Raw genomic sequence first — 20,345 nt, forward strand, 5'->3', positions numbered from 1 at the left:
GCTAACCACGCAAATGGAAATCAAGGAGCTAAAGAAATCCATACATGATCTAACACAAGAGATGCAAGGCATCAAAAATGAGCAATTAGAAGCAAGGGAGATGAAGAATGAAGTAGATAGCTTTGATAGCAGGCTAGAAAATGCAGAAGAGAGAATTTCCGGAGCTGAAGATAATTTAGTTGTTATGGAGACGGAACAAAAAATGAGACAATCCAAATCTAGGAAATATGAGAGAATGCTTCAGGAGGTCCACGATACCATTAGGAAGCCTAATTTAAGGCTAATTGGTATTGAGGAGGCTCTAGAGAAAGAGGTCAATGGTATTGGAAATATACTTCAGGGAATCATCTCAGAAAATTTCCCAAATATCCAGAAGGGCAGGCCCATCCAGATACAGGAAGCTTTTAGAACCCCAAACAGACCTGACCAGGAAAGAAAATCCCGCCCTCACATCGTAATCCGAACTGGATCAATAGAAACCAAAGAAAGGATCCTAAAGGCAGCCAGGGAGAAGGGATCAATCACCTATAAAGGCAAACCAATCAGAATAACCCCAGACTTCTCAGCAGAGACCATGCAAGCATGAAGTGATTGGAAGCATATATGTCATTCCCTTAAGTCAAGTAACTACCAACCAAGAATACTGTACCCAGCTAAGCTCTCATTCATAACTGAGGGAACAATAAAAACGTTCCACTCTAGGGAAAAGCTGCAACAATATGTCGCAACAAAACCAACACTACAGAGAATTCTCAAAGATGTTCTATACATAGAAAACCAAAATAAATGCAATATAGGGAAAGAAATGGCACCTGAACAGCATACCATCTAAGCACCACAAGAACTGTCAAGACACAGGCCCTAATGAAAGCTTTTAAAAATGGTAGGAACTAATAAATATCTTTCAATCCTAACTCCCAATATCAATGGACTTAACTCTCCAATTAAACGGCATAGGCTGTCTAGTTGGATCAAAAAGCAAGAACCATTCGTTCCGCTGTCTTCAAGAGATACATCTGACCCAAAAAAAATCATCTTTTGAAAGTGAGAGGTTGGAATAACCTCTATCAAGCTAACGGCCCCCATAAACAGGCTGGAGTTGCCATCCTCATATCAGATAAAGTAGAGTTCAAACTAAAATTAGTAAGAAAAGACAAAGAAGGTTACTACATACTACTAAAGGGATCTTTCCTCCAGGAAGACATAACCATCCTAAATATTTACACACTCAATCCCGGAGCTCCGAACTTCATCAAGCAAACTTTACTTTCACTGAAACCATACATAGATCGAAATGCAGTGATCGTCGGAGACTTTAACACACCACTCTCACCTATGGACAGATCAACAAGGCGAAAACTCAACAGAGAAACCTTAGAACTGAACAACTATACAGACCAACTAGATCTAACAGACATCTGCAGAATATTCCACCCAGCAACAACACAATATACATTTTTCTCAGCAGCACATGGAACATTTTCCAAAATAGATCACATCTTAGGCCATAAAACAAACCTGGACAGATTCAGAAACACTGAAATTATTCCATGCATACTCTCAGACCACAAAGGCATCAAATTGGAAATGAACACACATCTCCACAAACGAAAACCCTGTAACTCATGGAAACTGACCAACACATTGTTGAATCACCAATGGGTCATCGAAGAGATCAGAACAGAAATCCAACAGTTTATGAAATTTAACAGTAAGGAGCACACAAAATACCAACTCCTTTGGGACACAGCAAAGGCAGTACTCAGAGGAAAATTTATAGCACTGAGTGCCTACAACAAGTTGGAAAAATTGCAAACCAACAAGTTAATGTCTCACCTTATGCTCCTGGAAAAAGAGCAACAGACCAACCCTAATCCCAGTAGAAGAAAGCAAATTATTAAAATCAAAGCAGAATTAAATGATTTGGAATCCAAAAAAACTATAGAAAGAATCAACAAAACAAGGAGTTGGTTCTATGAAAGAATTAACAAAATTGACAAGCCCTTAGCAAATCTTACCAAAAAAAGAAGAGAGCATATCGAAATAAACAAAATCGCAGATGAAAATGGTAATATCACGACAGAAATTACCAAGATCCAGAATATCATGAGGGAATACTTCTCAAACCTTTATGCCAACAAATTTGAGAATCTAGAAGAAACAGATGAATTCCTAGCCAATATTAACATATCCACACTGAACCAAGAAGAATGAACTCAACTAAAGAGGCCTATTTCAAGCACTGACATAGAAATGGCAATAAGACACCTTCCACCTAAGAAAAGCCCAGGGCCAGATGGATTCACAGCTGAATTCTATAAGGTCTTCAAAGCAGAGCTCACAACAATACTCTTCAAGCTCTTCAACGAAATTGAAAATGAAGATTCCTTACCAAACTCATTCTATGAAGCCAGTATAACCCTCATCTCCAAACCAGACAGAGATTCATCAAAGAAAGAGAACTATAGACCTATTTCTTTGATGAACATCGATGCAAAACTTCTCAACAAAATACTGGCCAACTGTCTACAACAGCTCATCAAAAAAATTATACACTATGATCAAACTGGATTCATCACAGGGAGGCAAAGCTGGTTCAACATACGCAAATCAATTAATATAATTCAACACATCAACAGGAGCAAGGACAAAAATCACATGATTGTCTCAATAGACACGGAAAAGGCATTTGACAAGATCCAACACCCCTTTATGTTAAAAACTCTGGAGAAACTAGGAATCCATGGAACATTCCTCAATGTAATAAAGGCTGTGTATGAGAAACCCACTGCTAGTATTACACTTAATGGTGAAAATCTAAAGCCATTCCCTCTAAAATCAGGAACAAGACAAGGAATGCCCACTCTCTCCACTACTCTTTAACATAGTACTAGAATTCCTAGCCAGTGCAATAAGGCAAGAAGCAAGCATAAAGGGAATCCAAGTAGGGAAAGAGGAAATATAACTATCCCTCTGCAGATGACATGATTCTGTATTTAAAGAATCCTATAGACTCTACTCCCAAGCTCCTTAAGCTGATTCAAAACTTTGGAAGAGTAGCAGGCTATAAAATCAACCCTCAAAAATCAACTGCCTTCCTTTACGCCAACAGTTAAAGGAACGAGGCAATAATCAGGAAAGAAACTCCTTTCACAATAGCCTCAAAGAAAATAAAGTACCTAGGAATTAGCTTAACTAAGAATGTTTTTGATGAAAACTTTAACCCCTAAAAAGGGAAATTAAAGCAGAACTGAGGAAATGGAAAAACCTCCCATGCTCCTGGATTGGAAGAATCAACATTGTGAAAATGACAATCTTGCCAAGAGCTATCTACAAATTCAACACAATACCCATCAATATCCCAATGGCATTCTTTAAAGAAATAGAAGAGGCAATTCAAAATTTCATATGGAATAATAAAAGACCCCGTATAGCAAAAACACTTCTTAGCAGAAAGAACAGCACAGGAGGAATTGCAATTCCCAACTTTAGACTCTATTACAGTGCTATAATTCTCAAAACAGCTTGGTACTGGCACAAGAACAGGCCTGAAGACCAATGGAATAGAACTGAGGACCCAGATAGTAAACCACAGACCTATGGCCACCTAATCTTTGACAAGGGAGCCAAAAAAATAGAATGGAAGAAAGACAGCCTTTTCAACAAGTTGTGCTGGCAGAACTGGTTAAGCACCTGCAGAAAACTAAAGTTGGATCCTTCTTTGTCACCCTTCACTAGAATTAACTCCAAATGGATCAAAGACCTGGAGGTAAAAGCTGACACACTGAAAACTTTACAGAAAGAAATAGGAGATACACTAGGCCTCCTTGGCACAGGTAGAAACTTTCTTAATAAGGACCAAGAATCACAACAAATCAGAGAAAGACTGGATAAGTGGGACTGCATTAAACTGCAGAGCTTTTGTATGGCAAAGGACAAAGCTAGTAAATTAATTAGGAAGCCTACAGAGTGGGAGAAGATCTTCACCAACCAAACAACGGACAAAGGCCTCATATCTAAAATATATCAACAACTCAAAAAATTGAATCACTCCAAAACTAATCTCCAAAGTAACAACCATCCCATTAAAAAATGGGCCAAAGACTTAAAGAGAGTCTTCTCTGAAGAAGAAACAAAAATGGCCTATAGACACATGAAGAAATGCTCAACATCTCTGGTCATAAAAGAAATGCAAATCAAAACAGCTCTAAGATTCCACCTCACTCCAGTTAGAATGGCCAGGATCAGGAAAACGAATAATAAGAGATGCTGGAGGGGATGTGGCCAGGAGGGATCACTACTACACTGTTGGTGGGAGTGCAAACTCATTCAACCACTATGGAAAGCAGTATGGCAGTTCCTCAAAAGGCTAAAGATAAAGCTCCCCTATGACCCAGCAATTCCACTACTTGGCATTTACCCAACCATCCAGAAACAAGGGCATACTAAATCCACTAGCACAACAATGTTCATTGCAGCACTATTCACCATAGCAAAGATATGGAACCAACCTAGATGTCCCTCAGTTGATGAGTGGATCAACAAGATGTGGTATTTGTACACAACGGAATTCTATGCTGCTGTCAGAAAGAATGACATCGCCCCATTTGATGGGAAATGGAAAGACTTAGAAAAAATCATATTATGTGAAGTAAGCCAGACTCAAGGGAACTTAGGCTCAGTGGTTTCCCTCATTCGTCATAATCAGTAGAAACCTTGGGCTCTACTAGCAGAGATCTGCAATTGAGCAAAACCTTGATACATAAGGCCATATAGTATGAAGCTAATTGAAAGGCCCTCCAGGATATTGAAACAAAAGCCATATAACGAATGATTGTTGTCCTTAATGTACTATGTTGTCTCTCATCTCCTTTGTTGTCCCTTGGTTATCTCATATTCTTACAGTATCTCACTTTGTTATCTGATATATTGAATTTATTTGTATTTGGTTATTTGAAATTTGATAGGGAAGGGGGGAAAACCAATAAGGGTGGGCGGTGTAGGGGGGAGGGTAATGGGTACCAAGACATGTGAAAGGGTATCAATGTATGTGAATTAATGCACCTTCTATCTGGCAAATATCATGTAACCCTTTTACTAATTATAATAAAAAAAGAGAAAAAAAAGAGTGATGACTCAATACTTGGGTATTCAGGTCATTGACATGATATTGGAGATATAAATATAACTACATAGACATGAAAATCTATGATGGGATATTTACTCTATAGACATAATGTTATATAGATCAATATGTATCTATGCCATATAAACTGTTTAATTTTAATTTTACTTAAATTTATGTGCCAGTGATTGCATATAGAGATCCCATTCATGAATACTTATTTGTGAAAGTTGACATTTGAAATATGATGTAAAAAGTCAATGTTAATAAAATCTTTTTAAAAAACTGAAAAAAAACCCCAAGATTTAGAATGGCAAGAAAGCACTCAAATTTTATAAACCATCATGTATCCAAATTGGATAGGGAAGGGGGGAAAACAAGATAAGGGGTGGGGATGGTGGGGGAGGGAATTGGGGACCAAGACATGTGAAAGGGTATCAATGTATGTGAATTATTGCACCTTCTATCTGGCAAATATCATTAATTACAATAAACATATATGAAAAAAGGAAGTTTATATGCTTAACTAATGGAGTAAAAGATATGAAATTTATTAATGAGTGAGGTAATGGGCATATATATATATATATATATTTTTTTTTTTTGCCAATCCTGGGCTTGAGCTCAGGGCCTGAGCACTGTCCTTGGACTTTCTCAAGGCTAGAGCTCTACCACTTGAGCCTCAGCTCCACTTCCGGCTTTTTTCTATGTATGTGGTACCGAGGAATCGAACCCAGGTCTTCATGCATGCTAGGCAAGCACTTTAACCACTAGGCCAAACTCCCGGCAGGGGCATATATTTTTAAATGAGGTAGTTTCCAGAACTCCTCATAAAATGATGCTAGTGGAACTGAACTCCAAAATATGGAAACAAGAGGGCTGTTTTTTTTTTAATTTTGTGTGTGTGTGTGTGTGTGTGTGTGTTTACTGTTTGCAGATATATCTTTTTTCGTTTGATTTTTTTATCTTTAGTTTATCCCCTGTTGTCACTGTTTTTTGTTTTGCTATTCTTTGTTTGTATATATATTTATCTGATTTGGGGATGGGAAGAGAATCACAGAAATGCTGAGACAAAGGACAAAAGGTGAACCCAATGCAACAGCGGTATTCACAAGATGCTACATTGAAAATGAACTTTACAACTTTGGGGAGAAGGGGAGTCGGAGTTGGAGAGGAAAGTGGAAGAAGCTGAAGGAGTGGGTAACAGTGTTTGACAAGAATTGAACTCATTTCCTTACGTAACTGTAACCCCTCTGTACATCACCTTTACAATGTAAAATAGAATTCAAATGTATATATATAATCAATATGATATCAATACAATAGCAAGTAAAAGAGTTAACAGAAAAAAAAACTAATGGGGGTAAGACATACAGACATAAAACTGGGTGTTACCAAAGAGACAAAGGAATGGCATTTAATATATTCTCTTGTTTTTTTTTTAATTTTTCTCTTTCTGAGTGCAGATATTCAACACAACTGAAGTTATCAAAAGTTGCCCTGGGGCTCTGTGTAACTTTGCTTTCTATGGTGGAATGGGTCTGTACCATCAGTACATTCCTACCTTCCATATATACAATCTATTCCTCTTTCTCTGGCTTATCAACTTCGTCATTTCATTGGGTCAATGTGCCCTTGCTGGTGCCTTTGCTACTTATTACTGGGCCATGAGAAAACCTGATGACATCCCACCACATCCACTTTTTACTGCATTTGGTCGAGCCATACGGTAAGCCCTATAGTGAACACTACAACTGTTTCTTCAGGTATATACAGTGTATTATGTTACCATCTTGGCTAATGAATGCAAGTGACAAGATGCAAGTATGCTGAAAGTGTGACTCAAGATTCATGGATATTTATGAACCTGTCTGATTCCATATATATAAGTTTACAGCCTCTTACCTAGGCCAACATCCTTCTGAATTCCAGAGGTTATTAAAGATGAGAAGGGGTACCAAAGGAAAGATTAAGAAATAATTTGGCTCTATAGCTCTGTTGCTCAGAATAAACATCCCATTTTATGAGAATAGAATGTTCATCGAGGAAAGACATGACAGATGTGTGTAGTTTAAACCTTCAATGGAGACCTTTGAATTGGAGTGTAAAAAGGCTCTTTTCCCAGCAGATCCCTTTTACTTTTGAAAGTTGTTCAAGTTGTAACCTGTTATTTAACAAATTATTTTAGCTTTTATCCTCATTTTATCCAGGTATCATACAGGATCTTTAGCATATGGATCACTAATCCTTGCAATAATTCAAATATTTAAAGCAACCCTAGAATACTTGGACCGTCGTATTAAAGGTAAGATTCTAGAACTGATTTGAGGCACTCTGCTAGCCATGAAGAGAATGAAATATGGTCCCAGGGTGAGGAATCCTGGATCACTGCATCTTGGCCTAGTAAAGATAGAAACACTCCAGCTTGGATGTGTTTTTAAAGAAAACCCCAAAAGATTTTCTGATGATTTTGGATATCAGGAGAAAGGAGCAACAATGAAGAGAGAAAATATCTGGAGACAACTGAAACAAATTTTAAGTTCAGTTCTAAGTTCTACATTCAGGTCAGGCAAGGCTAAGACTTTAACAGCAAACATCATTGGCATAAATCTTTGCATAGAATACATTCACTATATAAATAAACTAGCTCTGTTAAAATGGAAAATTTTGTACTATGCATGCATACTTTACCACACTAAAAATTTAAAACTTACTTAGAATAACGTTTTATTACTTATTTTTAATAAGAACTCAGTTGTCATTAATGTGATGTGTGTGTGTGTGTGTGTGAGAGAGAGAGAGAGAGAGAGAGAGAGGGGGAGAGAGAGAGGGAGAGAGAGAGAGAGAGGGAGAGAGAGAGGGAGAGAGAGAGTGTCCTGGGGCTTGAAATCTGGGCCTGTGTGCTGTCTGTTCCCAAGCTCTTCAGCTCAAGGCTACTGCCCGACCCTTGAGCCAAGCCTTACTTCCCTTTTTTCTAGAGGTTAATTGGAGATACAAGTCTCAAGGACTTTGAACCACAATCCTCAGATCTCAACCTCCTGAGTATCTAGGATTACAGGTGTGAGCCACCACCCCCAGCTATTGTTCATTGATTTTAATGCTTTCTTCTTATAGATGCCCGTAACATCTTTGCTAAATTCTTACAATGCTGTCTGAGGTGCTGTTTCTGGTGTTTAGAAAACATTGTGAAGTTCTTAAACAGAAATGCCTACATTATGGTAAGCAGATTTTATTTATTTTGCCAGTCCTGGGGTTTGAACTCTGGGTCTAGGCATTGTCCCTAAGCTTTTTTTGCTCAAGGCTAGCAATCTATCATTTGAGCCATGGCAACACTTCCAACTTTTTCTCTTTATATGTTACTGAGGCATGGAACCCAAGGCTTTTTTACATGCTGGTTGAGCACTCTACCAGTAAACCACATTCCCTGCTCCATTTTTTTTAAATCATTCTTACATTGTTACATGTCTACATTGCTCTTTCTAAAGTGTTTTTATAACCTAGATCTCGGCCTCCTGAATAGCTAGGATTACAGATGTGAGCTACAGCACCTGGCTAAGAGATTTCTTTTTAAATAGGGGCTCCAGAAATACAATTCTCTTAAAAGTTAGGAGCTATAACACTCGCTTTTCGTCACAGTGAGACACAGCCTGGAGAAGAAATTCAAATATTCAGCTATTATAGAGATTCAAGTATTATTTTAATTTAGCTTTCTGAGTCTTTTAATCAGCAAATTAAGTGTAGTAAAAAGGTCTTGAATTTCTTTAAGAATAATGAGGGAGGAGAACAAAATTTAACCCGTTCAACATTTATTATTATTATTATTATTAATATTCAAAAAATATTTAACCCATTTAACATTCTCGAGCCAAAACATTTCAAAGACAAAAGCTCCACCTAAAACTTGACATGAAGTCCCACTTCTCTTTGAGACTACTAGTCCACTGGAGTTCAGGGACACACCATGGGTGAAATGTACCTGAAGTTGTGCAGAATTGAGGCCCCACAGCTTATAAGCCTTCCACGAACTGAAATGTTGGGAAGAGGATAGGATATTCGAATGAACAGCAAGAATTAAAGTTGTTGTTGTTGCTGAATTGTAGTTTGACCTTGTCAAAGTATGTTACTGATACAAGATTATCAATTGTCTGCCTCAGATTGCATTGTATGGCAAAAACTTCTGCAGGTCAGCAAGAGATGCTTTCAATCTGCTGATGAGAAATATTTTAAAGTAAGTAATGAGTGAAATGGACAATTTGATGAACCTCACACATTACGTCTTTCATATTCTGTCAGCTCTGATATTATCTTTTAACTTGATTGCTTTAGACATCCTCTCATGTCATTCTTTTTCATACTTAGAATTGTTCCTATCAGCTGCCTAGAGTTTTATATCCATTGGCATTTATTGCCTCTTTTAGCCTGTCTGCTTTACAAAAAATTCCCTATATAAGTCACATTACCCACTTTGGGGATATTGGAGATTCTCCCTTCCCCCACATTGGTAGGAACTGAGTAGATGAAACCAGATATACTTAGGATGCAGGATGTCTTCTAACCTTGAACAGAAGGTAGAAGCCAATCCTTCCATGTAGGAAATCTAGCAGCCCTAGGATGCCATCTTCTGTTTACTTCATTAAAAATAAGTCAGAACTTTGTACCTGGGTTTGACTTACATTTCTTGCATTTACCAAGTGCCAAATCAAATGCCAGCTAAAACACATCAAAAATAATTCATGATGTATTTGCTATAATAAATTTCAAGGACCAAATGCATTTTTAAACACAGTATTACACTTTTCTCTTTCTTTCTCTAATACCCAGAGTTGCGGTTACAGACGAAGTTACCCATTTTGTATTACTTCTGGGGAAAATTCTAGTTTCTGGCTTCATAGGTAAGTAGATATTCAAAGTAAGATTAATAAAAAAATTGAAAATATACTCAGAAAAACTGATTTACTACAGAAAGCTACTTGTCTTTGCAAACACATAATGACCGTGCTCTGCCTTTTGTAGGAATTTTGGCCTTCTTGCTCTTCACAGAAAGGTTGCCAATGGTTGCATATGAATCAACATCATTAAATTATTACTGGATTCCTTTGCTGGTAAGAGCTGGGGTATTACCATTGGGAGTGCTGTAACAAAAATGTAACAGGAGTATGAAGCTTGAATAATAGAAATTTATGCCTCTTGTTCTTGAAAGGTGGGAAGTTCAAGACCAAAATTCTAATGTTTTAGTTCCAGATGAGAGTCTCTTCCTGCTACACTGGGAATTCCTTTACTATTTCTTCGGGTGACATTCAAATTCAATCACACTGGGGATTAAGATTTCAATGTAAAAATTTAGTGTTATTCAATTTATTCCATAGAAGTTGGGTATTGAGTCTGATTTATCAGAGAGGGAAAAACTGTTTGCTCTTAAAGCAAACAGGAAATAGGAAAAATAATGATGACAGCTAATACATTGGTCTTACTGTGTGCCAGCCCTCATCCTCCTGCTTTAGGGACTGAGTTCCTTGAAGACAACAGCTCAGATAGAGGATCACATGCAGGTTTATCAGTAACCCTTTCCTGAAGTATATAAGGAAGTGAGTGCAACAAGAAAAACTGACCCACACTGTAGAGCTGAGGCTTCAGCTATATTATGGGAAGTTCTGGAAAAGGAATGGGCCTTTTATTAATCAGACTGTTAGCCATGATCTGACCTCCAGATGAGGGTTTAACCTTCAGTGACACTGTTCCTTACAGGGAGTGCATTTCCTAATTAGGAGAGCAGCTGAATCAGAAGCAGGCCACATGCATTACCAGTAGGGACAGACTGGACCTGGCAGTTGGAGGAGCACTGGGTGGAGCCTTGTAGTATGGATTACAATATATTAGCTCTCTTAATCTATAAAGCAAATGCTGCTATCACTCTTCTGTTCCACACTGCCAGGAAACACAGAGAAACTTACGTCACTGTTGAACGTCTGAGCTATAAAGCAAATCCAGGCAGTATTATGTGCTCTTAACCTTTACTTCACCACCTTAATATAGATAGAATTCAGGGGCGATATATTTTGCATGCATTGAGAACTATCAATAAGACATGGGCAGGCAATTTAGAATATTTTCTAAATGTTGGAATCTCAGAACAAAGCACACAAAGCACAATCATTCAGTATTTTGATTTGTGTATTGAAATCTTTTCCCAACAGGTTCTGTCAAAAGTTTCTGGTTATGACATTTGTTTACAGCTTGTGTCCAGTCATTGATGTGTTGGTTTTATTCTTTAACCATTTGCAGACTGTCGTTATTGGATCGTACCTAATTGCTCATGGATTCTTCAGTGTCTATGCAATGTGTGTTGAAACAATTTTTGTCTGCTTCTGTAAGTATTCAGTATGCACATTTTCCCTTTCTATGGATAACTGGAAGATGAGAAAGCCAAGTCCCACTGGCTTAGCTGGCTTGTGGATATTCCATCACCTGACTGCAATCACAACTAGGATTTTCTCAGAAGGAAGCACTGTACTTTCATCTTTAACTGCTAACAAATAAGCCAAAGAAAAGGAGACACTTTATGATCTGTCTTATATGTGACATCCAAAGTCTTAAACTCAGAAACAAACAGCAGACGAATGGTAGCCAGGATCAGAGAGGTAACTAAAATGAGATGTTGGTCAAACAGTACAAGTCTTGACCGATGATTCACAGTATGCCATAATCAATAACAGTTTAAAATTTGAGGGGAAAGACCTTGAGTATATGTACTACACACAAGAAATACCAACTATGGGAAGAGATGGTATGCTAGTTAAGTGACTAATAATCATGTCACAATATAAATGCATATGAAATTTTGTATAGATTGAATATACACAATTAGTCAACTTCAATAAGTCTGGGGGAAATTAACATCTCTATAAAACTGTAAGGAAACAGACACATACACACACACACACAACTAAAAAGTATAACAACTGAAAGAATAGAGTGCATAAAGTACAAAGGAGTCAGATACTAAAGTAAACCTCAGACTATATTGCATAGTGCTAGCATGAAATTATGTTTTTTCCTTTCTTTTTTTAAAATTAAGACTTGAACCCTGGACCTTTTAATTTTCTCTTGGCTTTTTCACTCAATGCTGGTGCTCTAACACTTAGGCCACACTTCCAGTCTAGTGATTTGTCTGCCAGAGTGGGCTGTGAATGACGAGCCTCAGATCTTAGTCTTAAATAGCTAAGACTATAATGTGAGCTACCAGAGCTCAGCTTTTTAAAAAAAAATTCCTCAGGCTGGGAGTTTAGACTAGTGGTAGAGTGCTTGCCTAGCACCTGGGTTTGATTCCTCAGTACCATATACATAGAAAAAAAGCCATAAAAGGTGCTGTGGCTCAAGTGGTAGAGGTCTAGCCTTGAGAAAGCCCAAGGGCAATGTCCAGGCCCTGAGTTCAAGGCCCAGGACTGGCAAAAAATCCTAATGTTTTCTTATTTAAGAATGGTGGGCTTCTGTAGTGCTAAGTGAGTAGAACTGAGAATGTAACTGGTCTTCTTTAGCTAGGTTTGGGGAATTCTTTGAGAAAATCTGATAAAGATTTTGAGAAAGCCAAGTTGAAAATAGATTCAAAGCCACACTTGGCTAGTTGACACTGTATGACATGATGACAGATGCATAGGATTCAGAGACAAACCTGCCTGGGAAGTGGCTGGAACAATGGAGATACTTCAGAGTTTAAACTCTTCTTTAAAAAGTTTTCATTGCTGACCTAGACACTGCTGCTATGGGGCATACCCAGACAGATGTTTCATCTTAGCACCTCACCTAAAATAGTCTGGAGAATCTGTCAGAACTTTTAATCTGACATTTTCCTTCCATGACATCTCTTCAGCAGTCTAGAGAAGGGAAGATCTACAGGTAAAAGAACACAGCCCATTAGCCTCGGTGCTCTGTACTCTGTGAGTTTATTTTCTAGCACCTGGTTTTTCAGAGAAGCAGAAAAAAAACATTTTCTGGTCTGTGAGCATGGCTCAAGTAGCAGAATACCTGCCTGGCAAATTCTTACCTTCCAAGTGGCTGCATTCAAACCCTAATACAGTCCTACACCCTATATCATTTTCTTTAGAGCATTACTGAGCCAAATACGCTTGTAGAAACTCTATAGGTCATTTTTAACAAGGACACAGATGCAAAAAATAAAATCCCCTAGAAAATAGTTGGACCATCATTTTCTTTCTGAATATGTTTAAATCTTCCAATAACTGGATAAAGAAATTGAACTGGGATGTTTAATACTTTTTCTGGCTGCTTGATTTTTTAAAGCAAACATATTTTTAGAATATACCATGTGAATAAATCTTTATCTGGTTTTGGGGTAGGTGTAGGCACATAGAGCCTTGGAGTCTCTAGAACACGTGAAGGGGAGCTCTGGAATGCTGGTGTACTTCTTTCTTCACTGCCAGTACTCCCTGATAGCTGAGAATTGTGTTTTTTTTTAATTTAAGTAAACCTCCCAAACCTAATGGCTTCTAGTCTTTGAGAGCACAAGCTAATGCAATCCATTTCAGATTTGGCAGTGGATTTTTGATTTGGCCAACAAGAAATGTTTTTCACCCAATTTCTTGAAAATCAGGCATGATATTCCACCCCCCCCCCCACACTGCATGTTCAGATGAACAGTCTCCTTTTGAAGACTCTTTTCCTTGATAATAAAAAGCAACAGAAGCAATGTGGCATTTTCCTTCCCAGCTTCTGTGGCTAGCAACATCATACTTGGCAGAACATTCTTTGTCACGAATTCTAAGCCACATTCTGATAATGTGCAGCCAGAATTTTTTACTTTTCATATTTTTTTTCACACCTAATACCTTGGTTCCCAGAAAACTTGACTTTTTAAAGAACTATCCAATTGTAAATATGTTATTTATAGAAATATTTATCTTTTTTAACATTATAAGGCAATGAGACTCCTGATAGAAGAAAGTAATAGTCACAGGTTACCAGACTGATAGTCACCAGACTTCCTATCAGTATCTCAGGGGTAACTATGACACAGACATATGTGTAATCAGTAGCAACAACAGTAACAAATGTAGGTGCTCAATTCTCCCCTTAGCTTTTCATTTCGTGTGTGAGAAATCAGTGTGAGACCTACTGTAAAACTCAACCTAAGTCAGCAACCCATCTATTTCCTAATAGAGTATAGGTATTGTCTGCTATGAACCATATATCTTTGATAGAAATTTAATTCAACAAAAAGATTTTGTTTCCCAGGTGGGTTCTGGGATTTCCCTAGCAGGAGTCTTGGTGAACGCTAGCCTCAGCATAGCAGGAAGGTCAGTTCACACATTGCAGAATACTGGTATTAGCTATTGAGTGTAATTTGGGACAGGCTACAAGGGTGGAGGGCAGGACATCTTGTATTAATTAGGATGAGAGCTGAACTAGATGTCAATGGGCAGTGTCCTCAACTCTTCCTCACTGCCTTACAGTCTTCAGCTTTGGCCAAATCCTGTTACATCCCCATGTCTCAGCATCTTCCCCTGTACATTCCAGTAAATGTTACTTTAGATGAGAGTAGTGTGTGTGCACCAATAACCCATCACTTAGGAAGTTGAGACAGAAAGATCACAAGTTGGAAGCCCTGGGGTTATGTATCAACAAAACAACAAAAACAACAACAAATACAAGGGAGACTTTAAGTCCTGAGATTCACTTAATGTATATTTCTCCCAGAATTATTATACTTGTTATTCAACTCCATCAGTAAAAGTGTGCCCAGTTTATATTTTTTTTCTGAAATAAGCAGCCATAGGATTTAATGAGAACCTTTTGGGGGAGGGGCTGATCAGAGAAATCTCCTGGGAGTGGGAAAAGCCACGGGAAAGGGATGGTGTTTCCTGTGAGAAAGTGGGGTATCATGCTTTGCCCAGCCTCAGCAACTTAACTGCGCTTGTCTTCTATTTAGTTTTCTAACCCTGATTTCTCTGATTTTTTCTTCCTCTGTTCGGCTCTGCTATTCATAAAACTGTGTTCAATTGTTCTGTGGCTGTTTGCTGCTTTTGCATTGCTGTATGTACAGGTGAAGATCTGGAAAGAAATGATGGATCCGCAGAAAAACCTTACTTCATAACCCCTAACCTTCACGGGATTCTGACCAAGAAGCAACCAGTTCCCCAGAAGCAGAAAATGTCCCAGAAGTAGTAAAGCTCCAAACAGTACCACTTCTTGAGCTGAACTTCTGTAAATTAGGTCCATTGCCATTTGAAAATGTTGCTTTTGAGGAATGTGAACTTTCTGTGCTGTTTCTAAAGAATTAGCACAGAACGGACATTTGTCAACCGAGGTGTTAGATTTGGGTGGCAATGGCTTGGTGAAGTCCAAATACTTTCTAGACTGGTTCCCACTGCAGAACAAAGTGTTCATGCAGAACCGTTTTTAAAACCTAGAGCTGAAAGTGTTTAATAACTTTTGTAAGTCAATGTGCTGTTTCCATTGGGGCACTTTGATGGCCTATCTTTTTATAAGTGTATATTTGTCAAGGATATTCAGGCAATTTTTGAAGACACTATAAAAGTGTAATCAACTAGCCATAAAATATTGAGTTATAGTTAACCAGCATATGGTACTAACATTGTAAATATGGTGCTATGGTTATATTTATACTGTTTAAGCTGGTGGACAACTCTCTAGACTGTGATTGACCTTTATTCATGGCTCTCTTGAAAGAATGTTTCAATGAGCTAATAGAGGACATAACAGACATCCAGATATTAATGTCACACAGGGTCTGCAGAGGGCAGCACTAGTAAAAGTTATCGTGGGACTTTCATAGTCTATTTGGTTCTTACATCATGATATTTAAACTGAAGTCAGATCTGAACTCTGGAATCTGTTATTTCCAGTGGTATGAACTTCTGGCCACCATGGAAATAGTCTGACACTGCCAAACAGAACCTGAGTTTTCATTCCCACCAGACAGAAGATGAATTATGAATCTATTTCAGAAATGTGATATGTATATATATATATATTCTTTTTTGGAACATACCTGTTTCTGGAGTAAAGTATGAGGGTTTTCCTCTCCAAAAATTAACTTAGTTCAACTTTTAGTGAGGAAAGGGAAAAGACGAGCAAGGCACTTCAGAGTTGTCCCTAAGGAAACAGACTATTGTCTCTCCATTACAACCTCAGCTGGTGCTCAAGTGGTACCCTTTACTAAGAACTCCCTCCCTCCAGTGCTTAAGAGGAAAAATGTCACCACACTTCTCTGCTATAGGCTTGGGTAAGATGCTGACCTCTGTTAGTCTAAAAGCTTGCATGAAGGAGCAAAGCAAGGAGCCATCTTTTATACTCCTTTCTTCTGTAGCCTTTGTGTGCCAATTATGAGACAACATGGATCAATGGTATAAAACTGTACCTCAGAAAAAGAGTGCTGGGTCAGTTACTGTCCTCTTGGCTTTCACACTAAGCTTGAATATAATGTTATTCATGTATTAACCAAGGAACATGTTACTTTAACCTGTAGGACCTGAATAGGATCCACACATCCAAGAAGAGAGTCAGAAATATATTCTTGTGTTACAAATCAATTGTAAATACAAATTTACTTGACTGTCCTGAAGTGTAGGAACTTACATGCAGATTGAGTTCATGGCAGCTTAATAGTAAGCGTAGGGATGATTTTTCAAAATAATTGATTTTAATGACTACCAACTTGTTCTTAACTTACTTTCTAGAGGTACTATAGTCAAAGTGTCACTGGATTCACATCCTGGCCAATAGCTCTCTCCATTCTCATTCTCCTTGAAGAATAAGACCAGGAAGAATTATGACACTTTTTTCTAGATTTTTATTAGAACGAGTCTCAAGAAAAATTCAGTAGTCTCTAACTGTGAAGTTGTTATATAGATACCCATATCCTACACAAGAAACTCTGATGTGTTATGTTTTGATGTGGACTACTGCGTGAATTACTATAAAATTCTCGACTTGATTCTCAGACTCATACAAGTTGGGAAATCAGTTGAATAAAATATTGATCAGCATGTGAGAAACTAGTTGCCTGTTTAACTATATTATGGCTTATTCTTAGTCAGAAAAAAATAGTCTCTATTTACTACTTCTGCGTGTAATTAAAATAATAGTCAAAAGAATCATTGCTTTTAAGCAGAAATCTTGTAGCAATTAAACTAATAACTGTGAAAAAAACCCAGAGCAATATTCTCAAAACTTGACAGTTGAAGGACTTGAAAATACTGTATGTGACAACTTCTGAAAAATGTTTTCAAGTGTATTGATGACAAAACAGAAGCAAGGTTGAACCAATATAGTAATTCATAAAGTAAATTTGGCAAAATAAAGGTAATAGTTATTTCCTCTGTCAAGTTGTTGAGAGACAGGCAATATTGGCAGAATGTGGTATCCAGGAGTGAGATTTTTCACTGACATAATAACAAGGGCTGATTATTTTCTCAATACTATGTTTACAATAATGTGAGTGCCAAACTGTGCTGCTTGTTTAAAAACAAAACAAAAGTGCTATTTGGAATTGTTGTAACGCAAGTATGCAGCAGATGGCGATATTACTTCTCTTACAGTTTTGCTTTACCATTGACTCTGTGTCATCCTTCCTCCTAGTGGAAGATATAGAAAGAAATGAAGGTTCTGATGAGAAACCCTATTTCGTGAGTCCATCACTAATGAAGATCATGCTGGAGCAAGATTCAAAAAGTTTCAAGTAGAAGAGCACACTCGCTCACCCTGCAGTGATGTGTTACCTGTTTCTCATATGCTGGGTCTCTGCCACAGTTATTTCCTAAGCACTTGGGGTTTGGCAACACTCTGCGTGACCTTGTTGGCTTGCATTTTTGCATGTTTTGTACCAAAGCTTACACTGTAATGTGAAGCCATCTGAAGTTACAAAGGAATTGTTAATAACATGGAACATTTTTATACTAAGATCTTTCGTTTTGTAATTCATTTTTAAATAGAGTGGTTTGGATGTTTTGAAAATACTATTGAGTATGTTTAATATTCTTTTAAGTATTAAATTGGAAAATAAGATATGTTGTTGGAATTGATAGCTCCTCATATATTTTTTAATAATACAACTAAAAGATTACTTCTGCAGGGAAAATTGGTTAACAAAGTGAACATTTTAAAGCTTTCCCCACTCCTGTTTGACAATAAACCAATAAAAATGACTGGCCCACTCCAATCTTTGCTGTCTGTAAGTATAGAGTGTTTGCTGTTCAATAATTGCCAACCATCCAGCCTTTACTTCTTTATCCACTGACAAAGTGCCTTACTGGCTGTTTAATACTACCCAGCTCTTGTGGGCAAGTTTACAAGCAGTGTTAAAAAAAATTAAAACCTGTGACGTTTTTAGTGATTAAAACAAGTCTATTCGTGTTTGTTTTTCCTCTTGCTCACTGATTGAAAACCAATCATCGTTTCCCTGTTTGATATTCTGGCTATTAGATATTAGTGGTATTCTCACTATTGTGTGGCATGAGCACTTTCCTTGTGCCTCTGGCAAATGTGCACTTAGATGCAAAGAAAACAAACAAACAAACAAAAAATCCTAAAGGATACATGTGGGTTTCTTTTAAAAATGTAACCTTTCATAGCAATTCTTTAGAAGTTTTAATAGTTCTTTAGAGAAGGGAATAAGACTACATTTCTTAATGTTTTACATATATTAGAAAGGGAAATGTCTAGGAATTACAAAGGGAAATTTATCCCTGTGAGGTATTCAGAGACATATCATGTGCTGAACAGTGCCAATTCACAAAGAGATGCTTATTTTCATCAGCCTGATCTCTGTATGTCATTCCATTTTCTAAACTTTTTATATTTAAAAAATGGCTTTACTAACAATGTTAATTTTTTATTGTGCCAATATAAATGGGAACAGTTTCTAATTGAGTTTTAAATCATTTTACTAGTACTACTAACTTTAATTTCAATTTGCTACTTTTGATTCAATTTGCTACTCAATCTGTAATTGTATTCACCAGGAAAATGCTAATCACATAATAGTTGGCAAAAGATCTGAAAATAGATCAACAGCAGGTTACAATTGCTTTATCAGCTCTCACATTTGTTTAAACATGACATTAAATACTTTTATTAAACAACTCATGCAAGAATATTACGTTCTAAAGTCTATAATTAGTATGCTTCTGCTATGCAGAATTATTAGGGACAGACTATATAGAATCTTTGATAACTAACCTGTTTAATATTAAATAAAAGTTGTTGTTATTGTTTTAAAATGTTTGTCTTGTTTTGTCCTTCCAATAAAAATTTACATAAGAGATAGCTGTCTGTCTTTCTATTTTTCTAAGCTAGAAAGAAAGAAAAGTTTTTGTATTTAATGTCTACCATGCTACAACATTTGTTTTTAAATTTCATTTTCCTCTGACTCTGCATTGCTCAATCAAATAGCTGAAATAGAAATGAAATGCAAATAGTTAACTCAAAGTTAAATGTAAAATATGGAATTTAAGCAGACTCAAACACTGGTCTAATTTAGTTAATTGCTCACAGTTAATTTACCAGAGGTCCATTCCCCTCATTTGTTTGTTCCAACTTTCCTAAGACGAAAATATTTAAGACAAATTTAGAGAACCTAAAAAGTGTGACTGCTAGCTGACAATAGTTTTCTAAAGCACGATTAAATGTATCTATCTCTGGTCTAAAACTAACAGAGAATTCTTGTCTTATATTAAATAGTTTAACCTCCAAAATTATTTAGTGGATTTCTTCTGAATATATAAACAGCCATCTTCTTTTCCTTTATTTTCTATTTTACTTTAAAAATTCATCACAAGGTTTGCTACTATAGATAATGGCTATTTTCTTATTATGTAATGAAATAATATAGTTTGATGTTTTTCAGAAAAAATCCAAAAGCTTTTGATCTTAAAACTCTTACTTTTTGCTGGGCACTGATGGTTCACGCCTATAATCCTAAGTACTCAGGAGGCTGAAATCTATGGAAAATGATTTTAAGTCATCCAGGCAGCAAAGTCTGTGAGACTTTTATCTCCAGTTACCCAGTCTAAAGCTGAAAGTGGAGCTATAGCTTAAGGGGTAGAGTGCCAGTCTTCAGGCAGGCCCTGAGTTCAAGCCCCAGTACTGGCATGCACAAAATAATTCCTATTTTAGACAATAAGTTACTGATTTTAGCAAATAACTTTTATGAAATTAGACTCTGATTGAATTGGTTTTGCTGTAT

At 37.0% G+C, this 20,345-nt stretch overlaps 1 protein-coding gene across 1 annotated transcript in view; it reads left to right on the forward strand.

Moving 5' to 3' along the window:
- Slc44a5 (solute carrier family 44 member 5) overlaps positions 1-17,555 on the forward strand; it is a 283,278-nt gene extending 265,723 nt beyond the window's left edge. The window contains exons 15-22 of the mRNA XM_090334599.1: positions 6,592-6,854; positions 7,336-7,430; positions 8,240-8,343; positions 9,280-9,353; positions 9,947-10,017; positions 10,139-10,227; positions 11,408-11,492; positions 15,183-17,555. Coding sequence (XP_090190725.1) covers positions 6,592-6,854; positions 7,336-7,430; positions 8,240-8,343; positions 9,280-9,353; positions 9,947-10,017; positions 10,139-10,227; positions 11,408-11,492; positions 15,183-15,304 — 903 coding nt within the window. The 3' untranslated portion in view covers positions 15,305-17,555. The remainder of the gene's footprint in view (positions 1-6,591; positions 6,855-7,335; positions 7,431-8,239; positions 8,344-9,279; positions 9,354-9,946; positions 10,018-10,138; positions 10,228-11,407; positions 11,493-15,182) is intronic.
- The last annotated feature ends 2,790 nt before the right edge of the window (positions 17,556-20,345 follow it).

Source organism: Megascapheus bottae, chromosome 6, assembly GCF_031878675.1.
Source record: "Megascapheus bottae isolate mThoBot1 chromosome 6, mThoBot2.hap1, whole genome shotgun sequence".
Taxonomy (NCBI): domain Eukaryota; kingdom Metazoa; phylum Chordata; class Mammalia; order Rodentia; family Geomyidae; genus Megascapheus; species Megascapheus bottae.